Source organism: Pipra filicauda, unplaced genomic scaffold (assembly GCF_003945595.2).
Source record: "Pipra filicauda isolate LSUMZ 115617 unplaced genomic scaffold, ASM394559v2 scaffold78_size3787270_pilon, whole genome shotgun sequence".
NCBI lineage: Eukaryota > Metazoa > Chordata > Aves > Passeriformes > Pipridae > Pipra > Pipra filicauda.
In genome coordinates, this window is record NW_024104964.1 from 1,362,572 (window position 1) to 1,387,822 (window position 25,251).

At 46.1% G+C, this 25,251-nt stretch overlaps 1 protein-coding gene across 4 annotated transcripts in view; it reads right to left on the reverse strand.

Annotated features, from left to right (window-relative positions):
• Window positions 1-25,251, reverse strand: part of PLCH1 (phospholipase C eta 1) — a 92,393-nt gene that overhangs the window by 45,783 nt on the left and 21,359 nt on the right. For all 4 annotated transcript variants that reach the window (XM_039389927.1, XM_027730737.2, XM_027730695.2 and 1 more), the window contains exons 3-11: window positions 14,439-14,585; window positions 13,244-13,487; window positions 11,688-11,817; window positions 9,533-9,703; window positions 6,173-6,266; window positions 4,691-4,894; window positions 3,121-3,241; window positions 2,089-2,260; window positions 537-644 (exon numbers count right to left, since the gene is read on the reverse strand). In XM_039389927.1, coding sequence (XP_039245861.1) covers window positions 537-644; window positions 2,089-2,260; window positions 3,121-3,241; window positions 4,691-4,894; window positions 6,173-6,266; window positions 9,533-9,703; window positions 11,688-11,817; window positions 13,244-13,487; window positions 14,439-14,585 — 1,391 coding nt within the window. The remainder of the gene's footprint in view (window positions 1-536; window positions 645-2,088; window positions 2,261-3,120; window positions 3,242-4,690; window positions 4,895-6,172; window positions 6,267-9,532; window positions 9,704-11,687; window positions 11,818-13,243; window positions 13,488-14,438; window positions 14,586-25,251) is intronic.

Sequence of the window (25,251 nt, forward strand, 5' to 3'; positions counted from 1 at the left end):
GCGCTTCAGTCTCATGGTGCTCCCAACACTTCCTCTCTCTGTGCAAGAAAAGGCTTCCTGCATAACCCTGCCTTTTCTGCTGGTGGCTTTTAGTGCCATTTCCCTTCTCCTTTCCTCTCCAGCCCTCCTGACACAGCTCACACTGCCCCCCAAAGTACAGTCCCCCCCAGACCACCCCGGGACCCGGCCCTGAGTCACTCTTGGTTTCACAAGTTTCACAAGCCTGACCTTCTCTTTCAGAAGAGCAGGAATTCTCAGGTAATGCACTTACACACTTCCTTCAACATATCAGGCAAACTAATCATTAGGTTCCTGCTCCAAACAATAAGGTAAGGAAGGAATTCCTGTTAACAACACTCAGACTATACAGACTCAAACCATTCTCTTACATAAGGCACTTAAAAATGGATCCCATAGAACAGCATGAACCTGACCTAGGAATCAAACCCAAGACTCTAATCTGCTGAGGACTGGAAGTAGGACAGGGACAGTGCATGAAGGAAATGCAGAGCTGGGCACTGACTGTGTGCACATACATAGCAGGCCTTTAACTTGCAGTCATCCTCGATTTCATCAGCACTGTCCTCTTCTGAAACCTCTCCTTCCTCAGCGTCTGCTCCCAGGCTGCAGGGCAACTTCTTCCCCTGAAACGAGGCAAAACCATGCACAGTAAATGCACCTGTGGTCAGTGGTATTTAGTGCAAAGACCAAAACTGCCCATTCCTCAACTATTTCTTATGTAAATTGAGACCAGCATTTAGAAATCATTCTCAGAGTCTCATGCAAACTGGTTCAAGGACCCAGATTATCACAGCCAATATTTTAAGTATTTCTGGAAGAGTTTGTTACTGGAACTGTTATTAGAATCACTCTTTATATACACTAGCAAGATGAAAATTACACCACTGCTTGAAATTGTTTGGCTAATGAATCAATACTGCCTTTCAAAGGAAAATGTATAAAAAGAACAAAAATAATAGCAAAAAGATGAGAAATTGGCTTGCTTCTCAACAAGATACTGATTCCTAAATCTCATTTTATCTTTTCCAATAAGGCTCCTTAAATTGAGCAGGACATAGGAGGCAGAGTTTTGTGCAAGGATACTGTGATGCTTGAAACAGAATTTCTCATTCTGAAAACAGCTCAGCTCCCCTCCAGTCTGTACTGACCCACAGGGTTTCAGCACAGAGAGCTGAAGGATCCCACTGAAACTACAATCCCAAATGGGCCTGGAAAACCAGCTCAGAAGTTCAGGTAAGAACAGCAGAGCACCAAAACTGTCCTGCCTTTGGTGCACTGACGTGGTATTTCAGGCCAGGTTTGCTGGGTTTGTAGCATGACTGACATTCCACACCACTTCACCTGGATCCCTGGAACACCAGCCCTCCCTGCTTGCACAGTTCATTAACCAGAGTTACCCCAGCAAACCGAGGCAGTGACATTCAGAGTCACAGCTCAGCACTCCAAGGATTTCCAGTTCAGGGTCAGCTCAGTACTACACACTGAAATATGGTCAAACTAAGCCCAAATTGGAATTGTGAATCTCTGGGGCCAGACTGACACTGAGCAGAGAGGGGGAAGAATAGTATCTTGAGAGCTCACAGCAGAGTAATTGCCCCCATGTGCCAAAGTAAACTAGACAATCTAATAAGCCACAAGTCTATTAATCATCCTCTCCAAAGTCTGCCTTGAGCTTCTTTCTTACTCTTCCCATCTTGGTCTTTGAAATTCCTTTGAGAGCAAATCCATTTATAGTGAGAGGCTCAAAGGACTGATCCTCCCCACAGCACCAACTCCAGTGCTCCAGGGCCTCCTCCAGCTCCTTCCAAAGGGCTCTTCTGCCACAAACACAGCTGAGGAGCCCTGAAAACAGGCTCATTTCATGAACTACTGCTCAGGGCAGGGCGAGGGGAAAGGCAAGACATTTGCATTTTTATATTACCCCAAAATACTCTGTCCAAGGGAGGACTGCAGGATACTGTTCAGATACTAAAGGGATATGAACTGGTTCTGCAAACCCAAAATCTACAATAAATATCACACTCTGATTTTTGTTGCATTCTGAACATGCTGCCAGCAGCAAGTTACCTTCACCAGGATTTTCCCTCTCAGACTCTGAGGGCTGGGAAGCTGTCTGGGGTCTCCAGTGCTCACAGATGACAAGTCCAGTTTGTCACCAAATATCTCCTTCAAGTACTGAGCGATCTTCTTTTGCTGTTGAATACTGCAGTGGTTTTCAATGGACAGGATCACTGGAAACCTGGGAACAACACCCCAGGCACTGTCAGAACTGTGTGTGGAGAGAGAACACCTGCACACTCACCACACCAGCTATGGATGGAACAGCCTATTTCTCCCACAGATTTGCCCCATTGTGTTCTAAACTCTTGGCAGCCCCACAAACTTTGGCAAGGAACCCCACATGCCAACTCCATAAAAAATGAAGAACCACCTCCTTCACTTTTCAAATTACCACCTCCTATTTCTCATCAGTAATGTCACACTTTGGGGCATGGTTGGTTGGTTTGTTTTTCCCCCACAACCCCATCATTGGGTCACATTTCCCTTTTTTTTGTTTTAACAAAGAAAAAGAGGCATTTTCCCTTTATTCTCTCTAAACTCCTCAGAATCCTCTACCCCCACTCATGATTTCAGACTGTATATTTATATGATTAAAGTCCATAATAAGCTGTTACATAGCACCATGGCAAATGAAACAGGCTCAGAACACTATCCCACATCTCAGCATTTCCTCACACCACACATGTGACAGCTTTCCAATTTTCCTGCTGAAATAAAGTACTTTCTGTAGGTAGAGAACATCACAGTATTGATTTTGAAGGAGAATTTCGCTGTGGATACGAGTGGGAAGTTCAGTTGAAAGATATTCAAGTGTCAGACTGTTCACAACCTGAGTTTACAGTGCACAAAAGGTCTAATTTGGGCAGAACTTTCTCCCTCCGTTGATGGGAAGAGCTTGTGCAGTTGAACAATAAACGAGAACAGAACCAGCCTTCCTGTGCTTAAAGGAACACATGCCCTGCCTGGTGCTGGCTGTTGGTTCCAACACAGGATGAACCACAGAAAGCAGGTGCAGCTCAGCCCTGGCTCTGCACTTACTCATTCTTGACAAAGGCGTATTTGTTGATGGTTTCGGCCACGTCCCGGAACAGGATTTTGGAAGTCAGAGTGTAGCCATGGTGCACCACTGGCTCCCCATCAGGACCATCCCAGCAATCCACTAGCAAGGCAAAAAAAAGCCATACAGTAAGAGATGCCCACGATCCTGGACACTCCTGCTGCTCTCACACTACTCAACCACGCAGGTGTCAACAAGGCTCATTCCATCTCTTCTGACCTGCCAATTGAGCCAAGACTAACAAGACAGTCTTCTCTTAAATCAAATGAGATCCTTGCAACCTAGAACTGTTTTTCCCCTTATACCGAGTTTTTTTTCTCATATATAAAATTACAAAGGTGTAATAGGTCAAATAACATTCACAGCTACCTTGGGAAAGCAGATTCTGCTTCTGAAGGCAAGCTATTTAAAAACAATTTATCTTTTCCTACTCCCAATTTAACTTGTAGTTTTACCACTGATTATATGAAGAGCAGCATCAAGTCCATCCCATGTAGAATGGACCAGCACAAGGATACTTTTCCTAAGGAATTACTGTACCCTGGATTTACACCCAATTCATTACTGCTGTTACCTCTACAGGCAGTTGTTCCCTAGGCTGTGAGGTAGCTACAACAGCTTTGAGGTCAAGCAAAATAACACACAGCTGTGTGTTCTAGTGAACTGTCCTGCAGAGGGGAATCACTCAATTTTCTCAGGTTCACTTTTTCTAATGGATTTTTAAATTCAGATTAATAATTTCTTTTCCAGAGATGAGTTTTGCAATACTAATAGTAAGAGAAAATTAATACTGAGCTTAAATTTATCAAAAGACTTCATTCCACCCAGGATCTGGAAAAGTACTAATGTTTTGTTATTATTTAAATCATGCAGAACTTTGGAATCCAACGTGATCTCCACATTCCTCCATGGCAGGGGGCTGGAACTGGATGATCTTTAAGGTCCCTTCCAACCCAAACCAGTCTGTGATTCTATGGTGCTTATGATATTTGTCTGAGATGGTCCTTCCCCATAAAAAAATTCAGTTTAGACTGCTCAAAAACAGGAGTTTGCTGCTGAAGGGAATCAGACAGTGAAGCCCTAAAGCTTTGAGTTTGCCACTGCCTTTGTGCTTCATGGAAATACCCATCCCACCCTTCAGAACCAGCCAGTTCACTAAAGAAATCCCCATCGAGCCTCAGAACCAGCCAGTTCCATCAGAGAAATCCCCGTCCCACCCCTCAGAACCAGCCAGTTCCATCAGAGAAATCCCTGTCCCACCCCTCAGAACCAGCCAGTTCCATCAGAGAAATCCCTGTCCCACCCCTCAGAACCAGCCTGTTCCACTAAAGAAATGCTGGTCCCACTCCTCAGAACCAGCCAGTCCCCCTACAGAAATCCCCATCCCACCCCATCCCAGCAGCCCCAGCACAGAGGTGCCCATCCCACCCCATCCCAGCAGCCCCAGCACAGAGGTGCCCATCCCACCCCATCCCAGCAGCCCCAGCACAGAGGTACCATCCCACCCCATCCCAGCAGCCCCAGCACAGAGGTGCCCAGCCCCGGACGCACCCTCGACGCAGCGGCAGCCGCCCTGCAGCACGCGCGCGTACATGTCCACCCTGGACTGGGAGAGCAGCTGGTCCCCGCTCAGGTAGGTGTTGTGGGATGAGGCGATGAAGTAGTTGCAGAGGGGCTGCTCCATGTCCTGGTGCACCTGGCAGTGCAGGGGGTTGAACACGTCGCAGGCGGGGCTGCGCATGAAGTTGGTGAAACCTGGAAGGAGAGGAAGGGCTCTGCTGCGGGTGCCACACGTGGGACTGGCAAACGCGGCCGGGACACGGCCAGGGAACACACTGCCCCCAAAGCCAGGGATCTGACACTGGGTACGGGGCCCAGGGCAGAAATGGGAGCCAATCTGATGTCCCAACTTGGAAGCAAATGCTTTTTTCCCTCCCTGAGTTTCTTGTTGACGCTCCCGTGCTGTGAAAAAGCCCTGCCCTGACTGAGATGGAGAGGAGACAGGGCAGCAGCCACCCAAGGGAGAACTGTGAGGCCACCACAGCCAGTTCACTAATCCAGTCATCTTCACTCTAATTTATCTGAGAAGAGGGTACCTGGTTTATACTTGTAAATCAGAGCAGCATTGAACAGAAAATGTTTTAAAAATATCTCCTTTAAGAACAAGAAATGTAAAATATTTCCAAAGGACAGTGCAAACAATGCCAACCCCAAAAGCAACTCAGAGATAAAAGCAGCAGCAGCAAGGTTAAGAGGAACAGGAATGCTTGCAGAAATATTTTCTAAGTGTCACAGCTTGTTCATTTTACTTTCCTTATTTCAGTTTAAGTGCAGTGCCCCGGGTCACATCAAGAGCTTGTTGAAGGGGGGCCATACTCAGGACTTAAATACCATGGGAAGAAGATTCCTACTTCACTTCTCCCCACCCCAAATCACCATGTACATTATGCTGCTCCATGAAAGTTCCCTTCTGGGCAAAGGAACACACCATGGCATTTCATCTATTTCATCTCAACTCTGAGTTTGATTTGATACCAAGCTGGATTCTGAATAATACCATTTATAATTGCTTTCACAAACAATGTGAGTAAGGCATTAAAACCCAATGAAAGTGCAATTTTCCATATTTTATTTCATATAAGCATATATCAGTGGATTGTGCAGGAGCACAGACTACAGGGACAGGGCAGAATGAACACTGGGCTGTCACTGGAGCAGGCTGCAGATAAACTGCAGGGTATGGGATGGCTTGTGTTTTACACACACAGTGAGCAATAAACCCACACAGCCTCAGGCACCCACCCATTGCTGCAGGATGGCTGTGATGGATGGTTGGAGAACATGAGCTGCTGCTTCACCCCACCTACTCACATCTCCCCCATGGCTCACAAAAACCCACCCACGCTCCTGACTTTGATCTATGGGATGTTCTGTCCCAGTCAAACATTAGGAGCTGCACCAAAACACCACTAAAGCACTTCTATTGCACTGCAGTATATCAAGGCAAAACTCATTCTGAAATCAACACTTTACCTTCAATCCCAAGAACATTTTGCTTCTTGTTTTCTTCTGACACTTCAAACTTCTGTATGATGTCCAGACAATATTCTGGTGTCACATTATTCATCTGCACAAAAACAACAGTGTGAGTGCATTTATTTTTAATACCATGTCACCAGCATGTGAAATTCTGCTTTAGACTTCTGGGTCCAGTTGAAAAACCTTACGATCAAACACTGAGTCCAGTGAATAGGCCAGTTAATAATACTACTGGAAAAGGACTTGAAGTTTTTATTTTTGTCAGTGCTGCACAAGCCTCCTGCCTCTTAACTTGGAGGAGAAAAATAGGAATGGAAGGTAGCCACCCCTCAAAACCTGTGCCATTTTATTTTAAAGATGAAAATTAGCTATTTGGCATCCTTAATAGCTGTACTGGTAATACTGCTGCAACGAGAACTATGAAGTTTTATTCTTTAATATAATCTTCTTAGACATGCAAAAAGATTTGGCAGGGTTTGATTACATTTTCATGTATTTTCCACTCCTGTGATTTCATTACTTCCAAGAGAGTTCACTATAATACATAGGCTAGGAGAGAAATAATTAAATTCTGAAATGAAAAACAGCAGCTCTTCTGAAACAAACACAAGTTTTGTCAACAGCTTCAACCAGCCCACAGCTGAAGTTCCACAGTGAGGTCCTATCTGACTTGTGGGGCACTTATAAGTTGACACTCATATTTCCTTTAAAATTAAAGGGAAGAAGCATCTTCCATCACTCATCTCATCCCTTCTCATCCCCCTTGCTTGGGTGTGTTTCAGTTCCTCCACTACCAAATCCCAGGCAGACAACACTGGCACTCCAACCTTTGGCAGGGTATCTGTACCACTGCTCTGTTTCCTGTTTGTGCTCTGCATCCTCTGCCAAACCAGCTCAGATCCCTGACCTGTGGAGCAGGCTGGGAGCACAGGAACACGCAGTGCCCTCTGTTAACATCACTGCTCCAGGCAAGGGCAGGAATGGGGGTAGTCACCATGAAAATTACCCAGCATTTACTGTTTAAATCCAGGAATAGTCCCTCTGTGAACTGTTCTCTTATTAATGGGCTTCTCTTCCAGATGGTCAAACCCATTGCATTTACTCTGCTCTGTAGCCTTTGATGATTTTGTGCTTTCCACTATTTCCTGGAGCTCAGTATTCCCAGTATTCAGCTGTATGGAAATCTAGGTGTAGTTTGACTGGTCTTCCAGCTCCCAGCCAAACACAGAAAACATTCCCTGGCACACACTGTCCCATTATATCCTTTTAAAACTTCTTCCAAGACAGCAAGTAGAGTTGTTCCAAAACATTAAGTGTTCTTAATCCCCACTTCCTACCACTTGTTGTCACATTTTCACTATTCCCCAATCCCTGGTTGTTCCTGTGACACTGTACAATTAGTGCAGGAGTAAACTTACTCAAGCAGGCTTAACTCAAAGGCACTGGTTCATACCAAATAACTGAGCTTTGCATAATTACATGTGCATGTTCTGAGGGTGTAATTGTTATAAAACTACTTCCTCTGCAGTTCAATTAAAAGGAGCAGGGGCATTAATTTTTGCCACCAGCCTCCTTTGAGCTGCATAAAACAGCAGCCCTTTAAACCACTGAGGGAAGTGGTTTGGTACCAAGGTGCTGCAGTGGGACTGACATTTCCATGTGGTCCCTGTCACTCAGAGCACTCCAGGGACATCACCCAACCTGCAGCATTGCCCTGGAGCCCAGCCAAGGCTGCTGGGCCACAGCTCAGCGGGCTGTCCTTTGTCTCAGGCCACAGGAAAACTGGACTGCAAAGCAACTCATCCGTGGCAGGGCAGCAGGTGGGAGAGGGCCCAGGGAGCCTCCCGCTCACACAACCAGAGCCAAACACGGCAGGTCTGGAACACTGAAACAGCCTTTTACTGGCAAAAACCTGTCAGCACAGGAGTCAGAGAGGCCCCTGCTGTGACTGAAATAAAAGCACTTGCTGTGATCTGGCTGCAGCAGAAAGGAGGGAAGGACAGACAGCAACCGGACATGGGGCAGCACCACTCAGGGCTCCCAGGACCAGGGCACAGCGGGGTCATTCACTCCAGGAGGCAGGTCCAGGGGGCAAGAAACTGCAAAGCTGCCCTTTATCAGGGAAGAGGGTCTTTGCAAAGCCTATTTCACCTGAGCCCCACTCCTCAAAGTCAGCAACGAGACAGGCTGTGTCATGAGAAGAGCCTGGAGATCCTGTTTGGGAAGCAGTGTGTCATGGAGCAGGACACCAGCTTCTGGGAGGTCCAGCTCTGACAAGGACACAGGTAAAGTAATGAAGGACACTCCCAAAGGGACAACACTCAGGTATGTTGCTGCAACTGGACATCCAGGGATGTTCCTCCCTCACAGCCACTAAGAGAACTGCAGGAGCAGAAGTCACCCCAGAAAACCAGCCTGCTCTCTGCTCCTCTGACATTTGAAGCCATATAATTGCAATTTCAGTAGCAAGGAGCTGAATTTAACTGCACCTAAGTGGAAATAATCTGTTTCACAAGCCCTGGGGTGAAGGCAACAGGAGTTCTCCTAAAAAAAGAAGCCAGTTTAGCAAGCTAACAAAAAACCCAACCCGCTTTTGTTCTATCCTCAGGCTGCAGAATATTTAAAAGTCTTGCCAAATGAGTGGCAGATGGAGCAGGACAGACTGTCCACAGATTTCCAAGCAGCCAAACAGGAGCAAAACCAAAATGCTGTTTGGTTGAAGGCACTGGGAGCTGCATTATGATCGGAAGCATTATCAGCTTGTGGAGGCAATGCTGCCCTACCCGAGGACGTGGTTGGCACTGGGGACATTAAAGGGTGGGTCTCCCTCATGCTGTTCATGCTGGGGAGTGGGAGAGGCAAAGGCAGGGCAAGGTGCTTCTAAACTACACAGCCAAGAGGTACATCTATGAGACCTCAGTTTGGTTTTGGAGTAATGCTGAGCAAAGCAGTTCCAGCAGACAACCCTGCCCACTCCGTGTGCCTGAGGAGGGGCAGGCAGAGGATGCAGAATGCCAGACCTGACAGTCAACCTGGCTTTGCTGCTGCATCAGCACTTTCATAATGTCCTTGTGCACCCCAAAGTCAGCTCCTCTGCCTCTCTCACATGTTCTTCTTCCTGCTCCAGGCCCCTGAGTGCCCTCCAAACCACTATCCAGGGCACTGCAAAAACTGTCCAAAGAAGTTCAAACTCCTTCTACGAGTATTTTAAAAAACAATAAAGACTTCAGATTTTTTTTTCTGTCACATCTCTGCTTTATGCTCTGCCTCAAGCTAAACCTTTCCATAACACTCTTCCCCTATACCTGAATGTACTTATATGTACAAATAAATGAATGTAAAGTATTCCCATACCTTTTGTTCCACCTTCAGAAACTGAGCCAGTTCCTCAGCAGTGAGATGATCCTTCTTGTCACTGTAGCTTAGGAGCAGCAAGTAGAGATCCCGACGTAGGGACATCATCTTGTAAAACACTGAAAATTCTTCAAAGTTTAGGGTTCCTTGGTTCTCATCTGTGTCTGCTTCCTAAGGGGTACAGACACTCAGGTAAGCATGGCAAACACAAGGGAATTTGGGGAATAAAACAGAACAGGACTTGTGTACACCAACAGAAATGTAATAAATTCCAGTCTGCGAGGATCCGTTCAGACACAAATCCTAACGGTAAAACAACTGCAAAATTAAATCATCATCTATTGGATTTTTGGTGAAAACAGTTGTTACACTAAAGCCACAGATTCCCTATGAAACTCTAATTTCCCTCTTTAGTTTTGAGTTCATTTCCTCTGTAAAGAGGCTCACCCTGGGTTTTACTCTGATCTGCTGCCCTCCTGTATGCCCTGCAGTTATCCTGGATTAAAACCTAGCAAGGAGCATAATAATGTCACCCCGTGGATTCCCCAACAACAGTGACATTTTAAAACATTCAGGACAATATCACAGTTTTAAATACACATCAATTTAATCTGCAACACTTTCAGCCCCTCGGCACTCTGCAGAGAGGACAAGTCTGCAGCAGCAATAAGACTCCACGCCAAAACATACACCAAACATCTCCAGTCTTGATTTTTTGTCTCTCCTCAGAGGTAGGAAGAAAACAGTACTTAACACACACTAATACAAGCTTTTTCCTGTGAACATCTGCCTAAGAGGATTGCTTTGGATTTTCAAAACAAAGAATATATTCTAGGCAAGCACTAAGTAGGTCTCCATGAAAAAAGAACTTCAGGGAAGCTACAACTTGGGTAAGTTTTGGGCTGTGGCAGATAACGGAGACAAACTGAAATATGAAAAGTCCTGTTGTTCCTCTGAATCATGTCCTTTGTTCAGAGCTGTATACTGGGGGTTCCTCTGCAGTTACAACCCCCTTGCCATTCCCAAGTCAGGTACTGTTAACAGTGTTCTCCCCCTACTGAGGTCGGAACCCTTTCTGTGCATCCCTTCTAACACTCCCTGGGCTCTGAACCCGTTGGCTTGTCCCTACAGTGATACAAATACAAGCTCTCCAGCTGGAGAGCACCTCATCCTGCCACCACTTCTCAGGAACAGTGCCCTACTTCATCCCTGCACACTTTGGAAGTGCAGACAGAACCACTTTTTTTTCCTCTCAGGACTTGGCTTCACAACTCTGCCTCTGCTGCCTTTCATTACACCTCATTAGTGCCACTGTCATCCAAACCACAAACTGCCATCGCAGCAAGTCAGCTGTGAAGAAAATAATTCCCAGCTATCTGGTGCTGAATGGGATTTTAAATCATTTTTATCTACTACATATCTTAGATGACATTTATAATTTGTGAAAACAAGTACTACCTGAATTTATCTCCACAACACAACCCCACCAGTTTCCACACTTCAGCTCTTTGGGGAGTAACTCAATGCTCCAAAGATGTATCTCTAGTGTGGATTTTATGCCAGACAAACAAAGCATTTTTGACCATGGAAAATTCTTTACATTTTACAGCGAACCAGCTTTTGGCTGGTACTGGTTTGGAAGACTTAACAAAACTTCCTTTTGCTCTCCTTTATGTCCTTGGTTTATCTTTCCTTTCCTACAGTAAACAAAAGGGCTGGTGAAAATTGGCAACTGTTTCCAGAGAACAGAAGTAAAAAATTGATTCTGGCTAAGTATGAGGAAGTTGTTAAAAAAAACCCCCTAATTACTTTCATAATGCCAGTTTATATTAAATAATTTTCCATAAAGGAAATGAAAAAAGATTTCAATAGCAACAGAGTAACTCCATCGTCCATCAATGCCAGCACAGAACAATTCATCCACAGAGATGAAACAATGATGCAGCTGAAAGACTAATATTGATGAATTGTCTTCTGTGTGGTTCATGTCACTTAAACAATGTTCCGATGCACCTTTGTCTACAAAAAGGTAAGACTTGGCAAAAGCCTGTGAGGTGCTGGAAAGGACAGAGTTTTAAGTCCCAACCTGCAGACCCTGCTCTGGATCTGCCCAGGAATAGACCAAAAGTGGCACAACCTTCCCACAGGCACTGACCTGGAACATCTGCCGGACCTTCCTGCGGGGCAGGTTGACGTTGAGCTTGTGCATCAGCTGGTGGATCTCCTCGATGTTCAGCAGCCCGTCCCCGTTCTTGTCGGCCTCCTCAAAGGTCTGCTTGACCCAGCTACAGACGTGTCAAGGACAGCTCCTCACGGAGAAGGGAGGCAGAGCACTGGGCAGGGCAGGGCCAGGACTCCAGCTCAGGAGAACACGGTCCTGCCCCAGCTCTGGGCTGGGGAATAACCCTTTTCCCCCCTCCCTGCCCTTGCTACATTTTCAGTCAAATGTTTAAAAGCAGAGTTGGTTTATGTCAATTATTTACATCTCAGTTCACAACAGCAGCCCCTTTGCACTCCCATTTCTGCTACTAGTTTCTCCTCTGAGAATGTACTCTGAAGTTCTCAAATGTTGCTGGGCTTGCTCTGATATCTTCTTCCACCTCTCCCTTCATCCTACTTGAACTTCACTGCCCAACCAGCCCCTTTCACCCCCTCCTTGCACACAGATCCCTCAGCACCTCTTGCTAAGCCCTTACACTGGCTGGAACTGGTACAGGGTCATTTGTGAGCAGTCTCCCAGCTGCCACATTTGATAAAGCAAACAGGACTCACAGTGATGTTTCACCAGGAGAGAAGATACAGCAAATATGAGCAGCTTGGGAAAGTGGTGGTTAAATATAGCAATCTGAGGACATGTGCAACAGAGCATGCAATGTAACCCCAATGGATCTGTGCCTACTGTGGATCCGAATTAGCATTGAAAACATAAATTAAAAATGCCCACGGTGTATATATTCTCCAGAAGGAGACAACAAGTGACCACTGGAGATTTTCATGAGGCAGAAGAATAGACAGGTTGCAATTTTAATTAAGACAGTTTGGTTTGGGGATTTTTGGTTAGGGGGTTCTTTGTGTATAACAGTAGACAGCACTGTTGTGAAAGAGAGCACACCAAGAAAATACTCAGTGGACATGAAGTTCATTTGCATTACTGGGCTACAACAAATATTCAAGGTTCTTTCAAGATTTGTGCTCCTGACAGTCAATGCAGTGGAGAAGACCACAGATATCTGCCTTACACCAAGGGAAATGGAGATGGCCAGGAGTTACTGGTCAGTTTACTGAAAGAATCCCAGAACGTCGGGGTTTCACCTGTACCAGATTTCAGCTAGTACTGTCCTCAAACCAGCGTCTTCTAAGGGACCTTGCAAGTTGCAGCAGAAGAATAAAAGCACAGCTGAGCAAACAGAAGATGACAGAAATGCTGAAATCATCCTGGGGTCAGTAAGTATTGAGATAACTAGAAATAACTGGTTTGACCCTTCAAGAAGAATTTCATTAAGAAAACGCAAGACTATCCCCTGACTTCAGCCCATGTTTTATCTCACATACAAGTGTCCGTGTCAAACCCGTTACTCAAGTTTCCACTGCGATCAATGGGAGGGTTTTGGTCACCTAATAGGAGGTGAAAGGACACCCTACACTGGAGTCACTAAGAACCACACCAGGAATAGGGAATGAGGAGCTGGAGCCCCGGCTATCAAAGGATACTGGTCGTGTGTCCTCTGGCGCTTGGCGAGCGAGTCCTCGTCGCTTATCCCGGCCATCAAATACTTGAGCCCCGTGATCCAGGTGCGAGCCTCCTCGGGGTTGGAGGTGATCAGGTCCAGGGACTCCAGGTGGTTGCCGTGGTAAATGGTGAAGCAGCAACTGGGGTCAAAGCTGCCCTCGGCGTGGCGGTGGAAGATTTCCGACTGCCGGCCCTCGGTGACTTTGTAAATGGAGTCGATGACAACTGTGGGGAGAAGGGGAAACAAAGATTGACGTGCTCAGAGGGCAGCCAACCTGCTTCTGATTTGAACAGTTCTGAATTATTCAGGCTAGGAGTCACTACCCTTTATTAATATTACATCTTCACATCCAAAAGCCCTCTCTGACTGGAAGGTTTTCCTTGCTTCGGCTGCGCCCAGTCCCAGCACAGCTCTGAGCCCTGCCTGCGACACCACAGGGCTGAGGCGGCAGAAAGGGGAGCATGAGGAGACAGGTACCAAGGGCCTCCCATCCATCAGAGAACCCCTGCATGGCTCCAAAGGGACTGCTCCCATCACAGCCCTGCTCCCCACAGCAGGAATCCGGGATAGCCACGGCGGCTCCCGATGCCACGGCACCCAAAGGCTCTTCAACAACACCCACTGGCCCACAAACACCAACTGCCACTGTCTGGAGCCTTCCCAACTGCTTGGTTTTAATCTCAAGGTTCCCTGACAGTTCTGATGAATTCTAGTCTTTATTGTATTCAATAAACCACTGATTTGCATTTCCAATTTAAGACAGTGCAGCAGGAACAGCTTCAATGAGAAATAATGCTACAGTCACTTCAAGATGTAATAATGCCGGAAGAAAAGGATCACAGTTAGGATTAACAAACCTCAACCTAAACTCCTCCAGGTTTATTTAAATTTGTGATGTATACATTGAAAAGAGTTCAGTATAATTATCGAGGCCCTCTTTGTTCAAAACTCATACAAAGCTCTGGAAAATGCTCACATCTGACTGAACTACACTGGCCTTCCTTAATCCTCAGCTTTCAGGTGGCTAAACTCTGCCCACACTCTTGAAGACTTTTATGTAACTATTAACATCACATTTAAAAGCAGCAACAAAAATAATTTATTTAATTATCCCTCTGTAATTCACATTCTATTCCGAACTGCCCCAGGAATCAACAGAAATAAGAGAAGTTTACTTTTTGCCTTCTCGCTTTTCCTGGAGGGTCTCCATCGGATGCAGGTCCTGTGCTCGTCCAGGTAGAAGAGCCGGACCAGCCCTTTGGTTCCACTCTTCAGCTTAACCATCTGAGTCCCAGACTGCATGACACTCATGCATCTTTCAACTGTGAAGCAGAGCAGAACAAAGACAGCTGAATGGCCATCTAATTCCACTGATAACACGACTTACTTCCTACACATCTGCCAAGCACACAACATTTTTGACTTGCACCATTAATGACAAACTGGTCAGTGCTGTGAGACATACAATTCCTTCTTCACTAACTTCTCCACACAGGAAAATGGAATAACTCATCTGTCAGAACACCTTCACAACAAAGGAAGCAAGGAAAACTTTACTGTATGTTGAGGAAAATATTTTATAGTTGCTTCATGCTTATCTCATTTAAATTTTTTTATATTACTGTACACAGTACTGCAGTTTTAAACCCCAGCACTCCATGAATTTGGACTGGTGAGATCATCATTCAAACTCCTCATTTCTTTGGGCTCTATATCGTGGTTTTGATGTTGGCAGAGCTGCTCACAGAATTATACCCAGACAATCCCTCCTCCCCACACACATTCACACCCTCCCCGTCCTGCTACCAGACTTCAAGCACAAGCTGTGATGACTCCCTTTTATCCACCCATCCCATCCGGAGGGTAAGGCTTTGTTTTTCTGTTTTGACTAAAATAAACCCATCACTTCCATTTCACCTCACATCTTCCCTCCTACAGCCTTCCAAACACTAGGATCAAGATAACATTTCCTCTTATCTCAGTATATATATCCATGCTCTTCAGTTACCTTCTCCTGGTTTTATCCATTCTCAGCCTCTCCTCATTTGGTATCACTCCAAATTCACCTCCTGGGTGATTTGTTTACACTCTGGCTGACTCCCAAATATACTCTTTGGGTCTGTCTTTATTTCTTATCACCCTTTCTTATCACTCTTCCTCTCTCCACCACTTCTCTCTTCGGTGCTCCTCAGTATCAGAACAAAGACTAACTCATCCTCCCACTCCTCTCTGCCACAGCTGGGATTTATTCTCCCAGCTCCCAACACCTCTGACACATGTCACAGGCAGCTGGAGCAGCATCTAAACATTGGTCAGGCAAGGAATGAGCAGCCACTGTCACTGGAATGACCTGTCCTGGCTCCCTCACACACAGGGAGCCAGCAAAGCCAAACCCCACATCGAATAACTCCACCGGAAGCAGCGTTTTTCCAGAGTTGTCTTTCCAGGAGGAATGAGAGGATTCAGGTTGAGCAGGACAGAACCAAACTCTCCTGAAAGCATCACATGACCGCAATAAATGTGTCTATTATAATGTTCATAAATACATGGCATGCCCTGAACCACCACACAAACCCAATAGGTGAGTTTGGAAGTGCTTAAAGAGAAAAGTACATAAGCCAGAAATAGATGCCAGACCACAGCTGATACCAAGCCAAGCCCCTCAAGATCTGAACAGGGGTTTGAGTCAAACATGTTGGCTGTGGCAGTTTTAACTTCTATCTAACTGAAGATGCACAAAGTACCAGGAAGTCAAACCTTTACACCACGAGGGATGGACAAAATTAAGTCTCTAAAACTTCCTACATCCATACCTACAGGCACAGCTTTCCTTGGCAGACCCAGCCTGTCCCTTTGGAACTGAGTTTAGATCAAGTTTGCCTTGGATTCCTTCCCAGCAAGCAAACCAGACTTGTCCCCCAGCCCAGAATGAAGGCTCCCTGTACCCTGTGTGTGATACACAACCGGGACCTGCTCCACCAGCCTGGCACACCAACCACAGGCACCTTTGGATTTCACTAACAGGGATCACTTGCAACAGGGCTTTAGCTCAGTAAGAGGTTTAGCAACAAGCTACTCAACACGGAAAATCTGCTTCTTTGCACCTAAGGCTAACAGTTATTAGCAAAATCTTACAAACCCAACTGATTCTCAAACAAGTCTCTATTAGAATCAGTTCAGTTGTCAGAGGAAAAAAAAAAAAACAAACTCTGTTTTCACTAATATGCTGTTTAGGACAGCCAGCAAAGGCAGAAGGGAAAGGCCACATTCATTTAGTGGAAGAAAGGTAGAAAATGGGCCACACTCAGACAGTTAGAGCCGACAAAATCATGGGGGAAATAAAAAAATCATAAAAGGCAATCCAGTTCCTTCTTCACCACATCAATTGCCTAAACATTTCTACATCACATTTGTAGTTGTTAGAGGTGCATTTCACAGTCATGCTTTCAGAGAGACTTCAGAATCAAAAAGTTATATGGAACAGATTTCAAAACGCTTTTTTGCACAAATAGAGAAGAGCAGAAGGAACCCAGTTCCTGCCCAGGATCTCAACAGTCTCCACTTCTCAAACACCACCTACGTTAAGTTTAGTGCCCAAGGAACCATCACCTTTTCTGCTTGCAATTCCCCAATTCCGTGGGAATAGCATCAGAACTCCAACTTTAAAGAATAGTAAATGTGTAAGAGAGTTCACTGCATCATCCCTGCCGTGGGGGTGTTAACAACAAAGAACCCACGTTAAAGAACAGACTGAGGTAATGGAAATGCCACAGCAATCATAGGCCCACTGGATTTCAGCTCTGCAAACCATTTACAAAACACCCCATCCTCCCCTTTAGGCTATTTATAAAATATAAGCACGCAAATAAAAAAGGTCTTTTTCAAATCTATTCTCAAAATGCTAATTCCAGTCTCGGCAGACGCCGCACATTAGCATCTGAATCAGGGGAGGGTACTGAGCAGAGGCAGGGCAGAATAAAGCTCCAGAAGAGCAGTTCAGGGAGGCTTTCACTAAGAAATAGGGAAGCTGGTTCCAGAAAAACATCTAATCCTGTAGATAAACCAGGAATACAGAGTAAACAAAACAGCTATTCGATGGAGACGGATATCAAAATTTGAGGAAGCAAGACATGGCTCCCATTAGATGGTATTTTTCTAACACAAGGACTAGCTGTGCATTTTTTGCCCAATGCCTGAGAATTAAATTAAACTAGAACACAATGTAGTTTATGTTACAAGATCAAAGAAAATTAATCTGGAAGTTTAAATAAAAAAATATCATTATGCATTGTATATGGAAGGTGTTCCTGCCCATGGCAGGGGGTTGGAACTGAATGGTCTTTAAGGTCCCTTCCAACCCAAACCATTCCATGATTCTGTGATGTTTAGAGCTTATGGTGGAAAAAATCTGAAAATTACAGTCACTTCTTTTTCCAGAGTTATGCAAACCTGACAGTCTAAAATCATCCCCACAGACATCCTGTAGTTTAATGGGATTTAATAATATTGAAATACCCTCCCCAAATAACCATTTGAAGCTGACCAGACATGAATTCAAACAGTACTGTTTAATTTTTAGTTCAAGCAACAACAATCATTCCCAGCAGCACAAACATCTCCTTTTGAGGAGGAGCTGCTTCTCTATCAAAGTGCAAACCAGATACAAACCCATCTGTGCCAGCTCGACTTTCTCTGGAGTGGCCACGCTCCCCAGCACGTGGGAGACCCCTGAAGCCAGGAGGAAGGCCATGGAGCCCTGGGAAGTGGGGCTGTTCCTGGAATGCCACCCGTGGGGCAGGTGCTGTTTGCTCCACCTGGGCACGCTGCTCCTCACTGCTGAGTGACCCCACTGCTGCTGCAGCTCTGACTGCTCAAAAAGCACTAATCCGCCCCAAATGAGGCAGTGCTACCTTCCAGCTCGGCTCTAATCTATCCCCACACGCGATCAGGGCCTTAATAACCAGGGAATGGCTCAGCATCCTTCTCACAAGAACTTACACTGTGCTCACAGTTTAACTGCCTCTCCCAGTATTCCAGGGGTTGGCATTCATTGGATTTCATTCCCAACAGTCAGAGCTGTGTGGCTTCCCCACCACGCCTTTAGGATGTGCAGGACCCTTCAGTCACCACCAGAAGGGAAATGTTGAGAATTAAAACGTTACCCTGAGCAGCGTTTCAGCAAAGTGGAAATGCACTTTGCTCTGCAGGGCCTGGCCCAGCAGGGAACCCACAGCCACTGCCAGGAACCACCTTCACCAGGCTTAAACAAACATGGGGGGCACTTTGTCCTGCTATATTTTGGGGTTTAGCTATTCAAGAAAGCGCTATTACCCAAGCATTAGCAGCAAAACTCTATTGCCAAGAGCCTACAGCAATGTCTGGATAGAACACAAATTTCTTACTGCTGTCCATAAGTACAGTTTGTTTTTTTCTTCCTATTATACTACTATACGTTAAGAAATTAATATTTCAAAGTGCAACCAAATGACAAAAGGTTTGGTCTCATGTCTTGCTCTTATGGACTTAATGATACAGCCATCTGACAAAACAAAAAGATTAAATAAGGTATAAAGAGCATTACCAAACACTGAGAAGTGTAATTATGAAAGAGGATGGAAACTGGATTTCTAAATGATATGCATCGACTGCATTAAGCTGACATTAAGCTTGAGGAGATAAAAGGAACCCGTAAAACACAGGAGTTACTTTTTCAACTGCAACATCAGTTCTTCTCCCCTGCATTCAGCATTTTGGGGTTTACTGTGTACTCTGCAAAGGGCTGTAAAGCACTGGCACAGGCTGCCCAGGGCAGTGGTGGAGTCACCATCCTTGGTAGCGTTCAAAAAACATCTGGATATGGCACTTGAGGACGTGGTTCAGTGGTGAACATGGTGGCAGTGCTGGGCTGATGGTTGGACTTCATGATCATCAAGGTCCTTCCCAAAAAAGCCCCCACCCCCTGAACTGGAGACCAGTACACAATTAAACTCTGGATCTGATCAAACCCTGGAACAAACCCCAAGCCCCAGCATTCTCAGTTATTTGTGCTCTCCTCAACACCCTGTTTTCTATCATTCCCTCATCCTGAGCACACTAAGTTTGCCTTTACACTAATGCCATTAAAAGCCATTTAGTCCCCACCTCCAGCCCCAGAGAGCTCGTTTTATCTAAATCCCCCAGAAGAGCACTAATATCCAGCACTAATGTCAGCACAGGGCTGATTGCTGTGTTATGCAACAGCCAGAGGGCCCAGGAGGGCACAGAGGGCACATGCAGGTCCGGGGAATCCAGGGCCCCAGGCAGGACTGGTTTTAATAGCCACGGCTCATACTTTATGCCACATTTTAATTTGCTCTGCAGCAACTCTTCCAACCCTACGGAATTTTACATTAAGCTTCTTACGGTGGATTTAATCCTAATCTCTGGGAAGTCCACGGACATGAGATGGACAATCTCTCACACTTCTGCAAATCCCAAGAAAACCCTCAAGGAAGTCACAGAGCACCAGCAGAGACACCAAAGGCTGGTGCCAGGCCCAGCTGAAAAGGGCACATCTCAGCCCTGGAGATGCAGAGAAAGCAAACGAGGAACCGAACACAAACTGTGACTACCCAAACCAACCAGAATGGTGTGCAGGCAATGGAAATCACTGTGGAAAACAACTCATGCCTGGAAAGTCACTGGATAATATGCAAACAAAAAAGGGGTGAGGCTTAAAACAAAAGCATACAATACCCAGAAAGGGGAAACAACCCCAAACACAACCAACATCTACCAGCATAGTTTCAACTCTTCCTAGATCTGAGAACTGTTTGGTGTTGCCTTTTTTTCTTCCAAAAAAAAAAAAAAAAAAAAAAAAAAAAAAAAAAAAAAAAAAAAAAAACCAACACAGAAGTCATGTTTGAGTAACACATATTTCATCATAACTGCTCTTCCAGCCTCCCCTTTTGACATTGCTGGCTCAATGCTCCTGCCTATGATCAATAATTCATCTTATTTTCCCATTCAAGTGAGCAGTTTTTGCTCTTCGTCTCCTCCACAGCTGATCCCTGTCAATCCTTGGTTATTCCTGCCATGGGAGCACCCAGAGGCCCTTCCCGGACGGAGGTCCCCTCCTCTTTTGCACTTACAGATCAGAAAGGAATCAGGAGCATCCAAACAAAACCCTGGCACTACAGTATCATCCCAATAGAGTTGTAATGATCCTCACAAGTCGTGTTCCCTCAGTGAGGCTTTACAGAGTACTGTGCAATGCAGAGAATGTCTTGCCAGCACAGTGCCTCACTTACAGGGGCTGTGATCCCCTTTTTGGGAGCAACCCTTCAGTGTAGCAACTGAAGTCTGAGAGAACAGCCCCCAGAGACCAGGACTAATGGATATTTTCCACCTCTGCCCAAGGATGCCTTCCTTCTGCTAGCTCAGCAAACTTCCAATTATTATCTTCAAGCAATCAGCCCAGGTTTCATCCCTTGTTCAGAACCAGCCCACATCAGAGCTGGTCATTGTGAGAGCTCTGGTGCCTCTGTAACGCAGCAGGACTGAGGGCTGTAAGTTTTCCATTCAGACCATGGAATTAGTCCTTTATCCACACCGAAAAGCTCAATCATTTAAGCACAGACATGGGCAGCTGCCAAAGCACATTGTCACATCAATGGGGCGAACAAGGAGTGCAGATTTATTAAGCAAACACAGTTAAGTTTGCACATCCTAATCCTCTTTATTTCGTGAGGATCGCAGCAGGGAAGGCACAGCAATTGATTATGACACTACAGAGCATGTGGAAAAGGCAGGAGACAGGAAGAAATGGAGAAGAGTTTCCACTGCCCCTGCCAAGAGGGGGAAGAGCAGCCAGGTGTGCAGGTGCTGCTGTGCCAGGCTCAGGAGGGGGACTCAGGATGGGCAGCACCCTCACCCTGCTGTAACCAGGCACAGGGAGAAGGAGGCACCGCTCTGGGGGGCTGTGGCCATGTCTGCAAAGGGAACCCCTCAGCCAGGCAAGTGCTCAGGCACCAGAGGAGCAATCCCTCACTCCCAGGAGCTCCACTGAGACACCTCTGCAGCACTGAGACAGCAGCTCAGCCTTTGATGCCTCCCAGAACTGACAGAGACCAACCAGTCTGGAAGGCAGACCGGGAGCTGTGCCTCTGGAAGCACAGGTGCAACACAGCTCTCTGTCTTCCAGAATCCCAGATCTGCCCTCTAAACAAATCAGTAAGTACATAAATAAGGATCATACACTGTGAAACAAACCTGTCTTGTTCTCGGCCTGCCTTTGTTGTACGTTACTACCCAGGGAAATAGAATTCCTACCACAGCATATTCAGCTGGGTCAGATCCCCTCATCCACCACATCCTCTCCAAATATACCGTTTCTTTATACCTCTCACCCCCTGCTTAACTTCTCCAATTTAACAAAAAAAATAGAAAAAAACCCCACACGAAGACCCTTCCTAAAGTTCCTCCCTGTCCCCACACAGGAGACACACAGAGGATAAACCATCCCAGCTTCAGTGCGAACAGTCAACCCTGATGTCTGCAAATTTATCAGCAAACACCAGTGTGTGACAGCAACCTCAGCACCTGGACAGCAATCTCACCCCCCTGGGGAGGGGAACCAGTGACAGGGCACAAGAGCAGCTGGAGCTGCAGGGTGAAGAGGCACCCAGTGCCAGGACCTGGAGCTGGGCTGGAGGGAGCACTGCTTCCCCCTCGGGCTGCCAAACAAACCCACATCTGGGGCTCCATTAGACAGCAGGAGGAAGGGGAAAAAAGCAGAATAGAATGGAAGGTGGAGTTAATTAACCTTTAAAAGCAATGAATGGAGACTACATTGCCACAGATGATATGGACTAATTTATTCACACTCCTCAGAAACAGTCATTTTGCTAAAGAAACATGTTTATCTATTCTATTCTAAGTTACCTCGGAGCAAGTCACCAACAGTGAGTCATCTGTGGGCAAACAATGAATTGACAGTCTCAAACACCAAAGTGATTTTATGACTGAAAATGAGGATGTTTTGTGCAGCTGAGTTTCATGCTGATCAATGTTTCTATTGGTAACGTGCAAACACCTCCAAACCCATTATGTGTCGTGGTGCTGAGGGTATCGATAACCTGCCCCAGCCCAGGCTCCAGCTCCTGTCCTACTGCCTGATTTCCTGTCTCTCACACAGAAACCCTCTCGTGGCATCTCAGAACTCTCACTGCAGCCATCCCAAAAGCATAGGGAGCAGCCCATGCTGCCAGGCTGTCCTCCAAGGCATGAGCTTCTGCTGGAAAAGAGGAAAACCAAGCACACACATCTGCTGCAGCAAGCTCAGAGCTGGGAGGAGCTGTGAACGTTTCTTTCAGCCAGTTCTGTTCCCCAGCCCCTGGTTTCCCACGGCAGGACCACCAGCCCAGCCCAGCATTCAGACTTCATCAAAGTGCTGCCAGAGGTACTTGAACATTTTTACATCTATGCCACATAGTTTCAAAAAGGCAACAGTTGTTCTTCAGCAACAACCTTTCCAGTTTCACACCAGCGTTCTGCAGAGCTACTGAAACAAGAGTAGATTGCATAAGCACCATAAAAAAGGGGAACAGTAAGTAGTTAACAAACACATAACCTAGTTGCTAACTGGTCCATTGTGCCCTTGGCTCTGCAGAACAGACTGGATGCCTCTCATGGAGCCCTCAGCATCCAGCTCCAGCATCCTCAGAACCCTCCCCGGGGCCATGGGAGGACGCTCTGGTCAGGCTGGCAGGTGAGACACTTCACTTCACTTCCTGGGAACAACCCCAGGACACACCAAACCATCCCCAGACTTCACACCTCTCACAGCTGCCACGTGCACGTGCTAATTTATTGTCAGTGCACGTAATGCTGTGACAGATTTAAGCTATTGTTGGAATTAAACCTGTGCCAGACCAAGATCTCCCCAGGAGGAGATTGATGCCTTCGATACCCACTCAGACCATAATTCCTTTATATATCACTATTCCAGAGTCCACACTTAATTCTTGTTTTCCAGGTTCTTGGACAGCTGCAGATACATGAGCCCCAAAGCAGCACTAATAACAATATTGAACAGGCTGCTGTGATGGTCTCTGGGAATGAGCCCTGATGGATTTGGGGCTGTTTCTCAGCTTAGCTGTGCCAACTGCATCCCTGAGGTTCTGATAAAACACCAAAGAACTACAAAGCACCAGCAGATCCACAACCAAGGCAGGTCTGTGCTGTGCCCGCTGCGTCCCAGTGCCAATCCCTCCCCGAGCTCCAGCATTTCCCGCTCTCAGGGTCAGCAGCCACCCAGGAATTCACAGCCAAGCCGCTGGAGCTGCTGCTTCCTGGGAGAGCTCATTAGGAGCCGAGGCAGTGCCCGCCTGTTCAGGTACCCATTTATCCAGGCGTTATCCTACAGCACCCTCAGCTGCATAATGTGCTTGGGGTGTGCTCCTGCCAGGATCAGTATGGGTGCCAAAGGTGCAAACCCCAGCCTGCTCACGGGGCCAGGCACTCTGCCTGCTCCCCCCATGCCACACGGGGACACGTCTGTGCCCACAGGACACAAGGCCGGGTCAGTGCTCGCACCGTGCAGACCCGACACCACTGTGGTGGCACCAGCACGGCCACACCTGGGCACCAAGGACACCCAGGGGTGTCCCTGTAGCCCCCACTGCCCTCCCCAGACAGGGATGGCACCGCCACTGACCGAGACAACCAACCGGACTGGGAATTGTTGGTGTTGGACCTGGGGAAGGAGAGGGACTGCAATGACCTGGAGCTGAATTCCACCATCAGAGTACCCCGGCATGGAATGTTGGTATCCACACACACACCAGCATGAGATTCAGAAGTTAAACCCGATGCTTTCCTTCCAGGCCGGTTCCACACCCCCTCCAGGAGCTGGCTGCTGTGAATTATTCAACGGGGCCATATCCATTACCTCCTGTGCCTCGGGAAGCAGATGGAGTAACACCTGCTCTCCTTTACCTGAGCATGGGCATCAAATCTTAATGCAGAGCTTGGGGTAACCAAAACCTCCACATAAGAACAGGGTTTGGCACTGCACCACACCACCTCCAACACAGGAGGCTCTTTCCTCACGATCTACAAATAACTCACTTTTTCCTCAAACAGGTTCAATTTCTTACACAAAAGCTGTGTCTATTCCCAGTCACTTTGACTCAATAACAAGTATCAAATAAAATCAACAATGCCAGATACAAAGAAACACATCAATATATATCACTAACACCGCCCTGAATCTTTTTAACATTTTTTTATACTGGGCAAAATGATGTTTCAAAGCACAGTCCATGACTTTTGGTGGCTTAATTTTACACTAGTTTGTTTGATTTTAAATTACAGGTAATCATGTCATAAAAATGCCTTCTGAGCTACCCAATTTTGGCAACCCTGCACTTTGCCAAATAAGTTTTTTCTTTAAAAGCACATAACCCAATATCCTTAAGGATGAGCAAAATGCAAAAATTAACTTTATCTAGCCCGATTTCTCCTCTCCACAGCATTTACCCTCTATCCACTTAGAGCCTTTAGCTAATTGCCACTTTCCATCAAGCACTGACCTAAATTGAACAAAATCAGACATTATAAACTACAAGTTATTGAAGAAAGTTATTCAAGATGTCTTCCTTTTCTGTATTATCTCCTACAATTCTTGAAAAGACCCATCCAGTGCTGTTTCATTCAAATTTTACACATCATTTGCATGTGTGTTATACTATTTATAAGCACTACTAGAAAAAGCTACAGAAACTCTACTCCAGAGAAAGCCACAGCAAAACGCCCAACAGATGAAAAGGTCAAGAATGTTTTTGTTCAAGGCAAGTGCATTTGCAATAATTTAAGCTAACAAGAAGTGCGGTTTGTCCTTATCACAGGAGCAGTATCTCATATAAAAACTACGTGTTTTCATGGAGAAATGTTCTTTCAAGTCAATACAAAAATACCAAGTTTTCTTGTTAAACAATGAGGAATACA